The 7,211-nt window shown below is 43.4% G+C and overlaps 1 protein-coding gene across 2 annotated transcripts in view; it reads right to left on the bottom strand.

Moving 5' to 3' along the window:
• Window positions 1-3,800: 3,800 nt before the first annotated feature.
• The window catches only part of SARC_01075, a 4,203-nt gene continuing 792 nt past the window's right edge, over window positions 3,801-7,211 (bottom strand). The window contains exons 2-6 of one of the 2 annotated variants that reach the window (XM_014305209.1): window positions 6,856-7,041; window positions 6,283-6,398; window positions 5,518-5,628; window positions 4,901-5,177; window positions 3,801-4,022 (exon numbers count right to left, since the gene is read on the bottom strand). In XM_014305209.1, coding sequence (XP_014160684.1) covers window positions 3,814-4,022; window positions 4,901-5,177; window positions 5,518-5,628; window positions 6,283-6,398; window positions 6,856-7,041 — 899 coding nt within the window. In that variant the 3' untranslated portion in view covers window positions 3,801-3,813. The remainder of the gene's footprint in view (window positions 4,023-4,900; window positions 5,178-5,517; window positions 5,629-6,282; window positions 6,399-6,855; window positions 7,042-7,211) is intronic. The other variant, XM_014305208.1, reaches the window with a different exon arrangement.

The following is a 7,211-nucleotide window of genomic DNA, read 5'->3' as shown; positions in this document are numbered from 1 at the left end:
TTTCAGTTGTATTCCTAGGTTTTTAGTACCTACCGTAATTGTAAACAAATTCACCTCATCAGTTGTGGTCTGGGAATTTTAGTACCTGCCGTATTTGATATATTTTTCCCTCATCACTTGTGGGCATGAGGTTTACTACCGTTGCTGAATATATTTTTCCCTCATCAATTGTGGTCCTAGATTTCTAGTACCTGCCATAATTGTGATAATTTTTCCTCATCAGTTGTGGTCTATTGTTTTTAGTACCTGCCATAATTGTTATGCTTTTCCCTCATCAGTTGTAGTCCTAAGGTTTTAGTACCTGCCGTAATTGTAATAAGTTTCCCTCATCAGTTGTGGTCGAAAGGTTTTTAGTACCTACCGTAATTGTAATATTCTTCCCTCATCACTTGTGGTCACAAGGTTTACTACCATTGCTGAATATACTTTTCCCTCGTCAGTTGTGGGCTAAGGGTTTTAGTACCTGCCATAATTATCGTAATTTTCCCTCATCAATTGTGGTCCTAGATTTTCAGTACCTGCCGTAATTTTTATACTTTCCCCTCATCAATTGTGGTCCAAAGTTTTTATTACCCGCCGTAATTGTAAATATTTTCCCTCCTCAATTGTGGTCTAAGAACTTTAGTACCAGCCGTAATTGGATTAATTTTCTCTCATCAATTGTGGTCGAAGGGGTTTAGTCCCTGGCGTAACTGTTAGTATTTTCGCTCATCAATTGTGGCTTAAGAGTTTTAGTACCTGCCTCGTCAATTGTGGTCTAAGGTGTTTTTGTCCCTGCCGCAACTGCTACATTTTTCCCTAATCAGTTGTGGTGGAGGGTTTTTAGGACCTGCCTTAACTGTTATAATTATAATTTCCATTCATCAATTGTGGTTTAAGGTTTTTAGTACCTGCCGTAACTGTTATAATTTTCCCTTATCAATTGTGGTCTATTGATTTTAGTACCTGCCGTAATTGTAATATTTTCCCCTCATCAATTGTGGTCTAAGACATTTAGTACCTGCCGTAAATGATATATTTTTTTCCGAGTCAATCGCGGTCTATGGTCTTCGGTGCCTGCCGGTACTGTTATAATTTTCCTTCATCAATTGTGGTCGACGGTATTTAGTATCTGCTGTACCTGCCGGTATTGTTTTAATTTAAGGTCTTCAGTAGCTGCCGTGCCTGCCGCTACTGTTATAACTTTCCCTCATCAATCGTGGCATAGGGTCTTTGGTACCTGCCGTTACTGTTATATTTTCCTTCATCAATCGTGTTCTAAGCTCTTTGATGCCTGTTGCCACTGTTATAAATTTGCTCTTCAATCACAGTCGAAGATATTTTGTACCTGCTGTTATTGTTATAACTTTCCCTCATGAATTGAAGTCTAAGGTCTTTAGAACCTGCCGTTACTGTTATGTTTTCCCTCCTCAATTGTGGTCCAAGGTCTTTGGCGGCTGCCTTAGCTGCTATAAGTTTCCCTCATCAATCGTTGTCTAAGGTCTTTAGTGCCTGCCGTTACTGATACAATATTCTCTCGTCAATCGTGGTCATGATCTTACTGCACTAAAAGGCAGTAGTACAGTGACACATTATGCTAGACTTATGAACACGACAAAACATCAATAGTCCATGGAGTTAGCCATGCTTACTGGCACTCGCTCAGTTGACTACTGGCTTCAGTTATAAGAGCCCCCCTTCCTCTGATCCACGACCACTCCTATTGTATCATAGCTAGACATAACCATGTAGAATGCTGGCACTGTACGCCGCCCTGCCATCTGCGGATGTTAAAGTTCACCATACTTGCGCGCATGATTCGAGTACTTCTTTGTTGGTGTTTTTGACTCTTGTGTGCCTGTGTTCTTAAATCTCCGCTTTGGTAGGATATATGGTGTAAATTTCATAGCTCATGAGATTCTATCTAACCTGATATTCGCTGACGCCACAAGTAACACTACAAAGTAAAATAGTGCGATACATGTTTCTGATACTACACATGCAAAAAAAAAAGCCGTGATACAGTTCTTCTAGTCTGGAAATAGTTTCAATTAATTGTCTATTTACTCGATTTATGGCTGGTATGGAACATGCGCAAGCGATCTTCTCAGTATCCACACATAGCACCCTTCAGCACAGGCAATCACCTTTTGCTCTCAATTGCTGAGATTGTAACCTAATCTGAGTAGCACTTGGGTTTGAACTGCTTGACCACCAGCCTTGGACTACCGACAAAAGGGCAGCGATGCTTTAAGATTGTCTCAACACCGGTCCGATCAATAGCTGGGGTGATATTTTGTCTCCAATCTGTGCTCGAGAGAACTGCGTGAAGTACTCTTTATCAAGCAGTATAATGCCGGAAGAGAGTTGAGGTAGAAAGAGAAGTCAAATCGTACCATGATATTTTTTTGGTCAGCTCGGACCGAATTCTTAATGGCTTTCTAATAGGAGGCCATCGCTTTCAAGGAATCTAAGCCGAGCACAGCCTAGTAAATCTCGTGTGGCTAGATGTATATATATACATAAATAAGCCATCGCTTTCAAGGAATCTAAGCCGAACACAGCCTAGTAAATCTCGTGTGGCTAGATGTATATATATACATAAATAATGAGTCCGACTATCAGAAGAAGAATTGTTGAGTGAGATAAAAAATACATCCAAGGGGATAGTGGAACTTATTGTCGTTATGTGCAATCGAATCATTATTCAGCTATTACACAAAACAACGTCTGTCGTGCTATTGCGAACGTATCAACACTTCATGTTTGTTGTTGTCTTTTAGTGCATTTTGTCATTTATTCTGAACTGGATTCTCTTTATGATACCAAAACTAAAAGTCATCAACCCTATGTATTCGTGTTTGTTGGTACATTTTCTTTCGGGAAGTACAGTCGAGTAGTTTACGCTTAAGCTGAAACACTAACAGGTTGAGGTTTAAAAAAGTGCAGCTGGGTGAACGTCACCGTATTGCGGATTAGACCAGAGGTAGAACCTCACATCTTCGCTTTTATAACCGTCCAAGGCAATACCACAGATTTCTCTCTGCAGCTTTTGGCACAAGGTAGTTATCAGACACTGTAATTACTGCTTAACCATCCTGTTGGCTCGTGCTTAAGACACATAAGGCCCGGATTAATGACATCGAATGTTAACAAACTATTTAGTAAGTAACTCCGAGTACAGATTAAAACAATGAGTATCAACAATTCAAACCGACATTGAAGATCAAAACGTTTTTTCTTGTATAGCGGCCCGTGTCAGTAGCTGTGATTAGTTTGATAAAAAATGCACAGCTTCCCTACACTAATTACCAAATAGTCTTCCTTTAAGACCGTATATGAGGTCGGTAATGACTCGAAGATGTTGCAGTACTCCTGCTTAAGGGACAAGTGCAATCGTTACAATTCGCAAAGCATTTAGGTCTCACCCTGACAAGCGCATCACTTTCCTAAGCGTGGCAATGAACATACCGCTAATTATTTATGGCTCTCACGTACAAGCGTATCACTTTCTTAAGCGTGCCAATGAACATAATCCGATATGGAGAACATTGCTGGCTATTGGTTGGCGCAGTCGTCCACCACAATGTAAACATGAGAGTTCTGTCACAGCTGTTCGAATCCACAGACTGATCTGAGGCTGATCTGAGGCTGATCTGAAATCATGTACCTTTGCTACTTCGGACAGTGCACCTCCGATGCTACTTGGGCTTGTGCTGTTATACTGCTTCCATTGATGAAGATTCCTTACTTAGCTGTGGGTGAATACTTAGGCGGATACAGATGAGCACACTGTGTACATTTCGGCACCTCACATCATCTATGACTGATAATTTATTCTACTTTATTTACCGCCCAGCCCTTTTTCTTCGGCTTCTTGACTACTATCGCCTTATGCGTCTTCGTTAAACCCGTGAGTTGGACTGGCATAGATGGTTTCTTATGAGTGCGCTTGCCGTTCTTGTCTTTGTGCTTCTGTACCTGTTTCGATCGCTTGTGTATGGCTTCAGTATTTGCTGTTGTTAGGTCGACAGAATAGGACGCTGTGCAGAAACATAAACCGCAAACCGAGGTAATAAACGTTTAGAAGTGTGGATATGTGTTAGTCTATAAACCATCAGGTTGTGTTGTTGCTAATGCGTGAATCTCAATACGTCATGTACATATACATCAGTGGTGGAGTATGTATGCGTATATCCATATGCTCTGTGACGTATTCGGAAGAGCCGTCTATGTTCTTGCGTGATATAGGTTCAATTGTGTAAAACTCCAGAGGTGCGCAATATAATCTGTGCGCATATTCACTTTTACATATCATATCCGGTTTCAGTTGATTGTTATGATCGAGTCAAAAACGTGGGCGCGCAGTAAGATGGTAGTTGATAACAATGATATGGTAGTAGATAACCTGCACGATACCAGCGTAGTTTAAATACTATCACGATTTCGTACGTGTGTTTTCCGTGACAATGACTCACTTCGGTGTTTGAACGCATTGTAAACGGTCTAGTGCGTAGTAGCCGTCTGAAATACCACATGTGACTATCGCAAGGGAACGGTTTCAGAGCACACGTTTGAAACAGTACTCTGATGCCATTTCGCTCGTAACTGCAGCATACATACGCATATGTGTAAGCACGTATATGCACATATCAATGGAACATGATATGGACATATATGTGGAAAATCCAATACATGCGTAAACACGTATGTGCCCATGTCAATGAAACATCAGCGATTTGACAGCCAATAGGTGTGCAGGCACAATCAAAACTTCAGCGGAGATGAAAGTAACACTCACGCCGAAGATACCAGCTGTGAACTGCGCAACGACACAGCTCTATGCTCACGGGGACGGCACATTCACGCACAAGCTCACGCACACACCAACAAGGTGAGCCAACACCGTCCCAATACACACCCGCGTTCGCGTCGATCAAAGACGGCAGCTTAAACGTAAAGAAACATATCCTCCGTGCGCGCTGGTCCGCTTCCTTTGCCGTGAGTGTGGCTACGTCTGTCTCTGCACTCGTGTTGCCTAGTCCACGATGGTGCGTGCGTCCGTCCAGTACTAACACATCCCCCATCTCCATGCTCAGTGCTACGGCTGGCAGAGTGTGCTGTGGCCCGAGGTGACTGCGCGGCTGGATCTCGGTCCTTCCCACCTGCGAGGACGGGTGGTGGGTGTGAGAGTGTACCTGTTCATATATACAACAAACGAAGGCAGCATAACAAACGATAAATGCATAATAAACGACGAAATATATTGCGTATTGTCCTAGCAGAATAACAATGAAAGCATATAATACATGCATAGTTTATAATGTAAAGCATGCAGAATACAACGGTCTAGCTGGTCATAAACTGAAACTGCCGCTCATATGGAATTCAAGAACCCACTACAACCCTACTATCCGACCTAATCATTTAATTGGTAAGTACAACAGGCGCCCTCAAACCCTGAAACCAAGCACCACGAAACACAACCAGATACACTGCTCCATATGCTCAGTGTCACAGGCCACTTGCTCCCCATACCTTATGCGTGGTATGGACAAGCGGTACAAGAAACCCCACATAGTGCAGACTACTACACCAGTCTGCCACTTCAAAGTGCCCGGGCACGGGAACGCTGTCAGTGTGCCAAACCTGGTTTAAATGTGTGCACGAGTTTATGAGTTTGGTTGGACAAAAGTATCGATGGTCCAGAATCCTTATACTTAGAAAAAAAACGATCTCGCCAACGGATCGAACCAGCTATATAGATATCAAACTTTCGGCACGTGACTCATATTTACGAGCAAATGCCCATACATACAGAGCTACACGCACCCATTCCCATCCCGCAAGTGAAACACCAACAATAAACAAGCCAACGCCACTGAGTGATGTCCATTGTGGAGAGTGAAAGCGTTGTAAACGCTATGATGTGAGTACATTCCCAAAGTCCTGCGATTTCCGGGCCGTGCCGGGTGACACACACACAAGCAACCAAGCAAAGCACAAGCCACCAAGCAAAGCACAAGCAACCAAGCAAAGCACGAGCAACCATACAAAGCACAAGCAACCAAACACAGCACAAGCAACCAAACAAAGCACAAGCAATCAAGCAAAGCACTGGCAACCAAGCAAAGCACAAGCAACCAAGCAAAGCACAAGCAACCAACAAAGCACAAGCAACCAAGCAAAGCACAAGCAAACAAGCAAAGCACAAGCAACCAAGCAAAGCACAAGCAACCAAGCAAAGCACAAGTAACCAAGCAAAGCACAAGCAACCAAGCAAAGCACAGGCGAATCACGCACCTGATCTTTGGAGCCTTGCTCGCTGACTATGCAGAATGCATCCCCTGCGCGCAGTCCCTTTGCGACTGTATTCTTAATGCGACGTCCAAACAGCTTCTGCAGCTGTGGGAGTGGTCCTGACAAAAGCGGATGCGTGAGGCTGTGCACGCAGACAGATACTATCGAGAGCAGAACACCGGATACTTGTGTGGTTGTGAATGCGTACGGAATATTATAACTTCGAACCAACTAGTCGCTGTAGCACAGAGCGTGCCAGGAGTGTACCATTGGTTAGGTGTGTTCCCTGTGAGATACATCGGAGATTGACTGACTCGGAGACGAGTACAGCCCACGCGCACAACATGGATATTACTTAAGTCACCCACGGAAGGAGATACAGCGCAAAACATCATGTAACACGCACACGAGCAGTCGATACCGTTACCACACGTGTGTACACAAGCAAGAATACAAGTTACAACTACAATAGAAGCCTACACATCGCGCGAAGGCGGCGTTAGGCCCAGTACCTGTACGCGCACCTAGTCCATCACACGCATGGCTACGCCGTTTACATAGCAGATATAAACATACCCACTAACAGATGGTCAATCAATGGTTTAAACGTTTCCGCGAACCCGCTGTTAAATAACATGTATTCGTATCTGTGCACGTCGTCCGGTTGGTGGTACTGTGCTTTCAAGTCCAGATTCGGCGCACATTTCTTGCTCACCTCTCGAAAATCGGCGATTTGTGCTGCACTCAAGAATTGGCCGGCCACTGAGGGTTGTGGGTGAGTTTACTTCGATCAATAACTATTGTGTGAGGCAAAAAACGCTACGTGTATACACAAAAACGTATCGTAGATGAACTTATTGATATCTAATGTAATATGGTACGCTAAGATTTGATGAGAAAACAACAAAGCGTACGAAAGACATGCCCTGTAC

This window comes from Sphaeroforma arctica (genome assembly GCF_001186125.1).
Source record: "Sphaeroforma arctica JP610 unplaced genomic scaffold supercont1.40, whole genome shotgun sequence".
Lineage (NCBI taxonomy): Eukaryota > Ichthyosporea > Ichthyophonida > Sphaeroforma > Sphaeroforma arctica.
The sequence above is the reverse complement of the archived record's forward strand: the minus strand, read 5'-3'. Positions and strand labels throughout refer to the sequence as shown.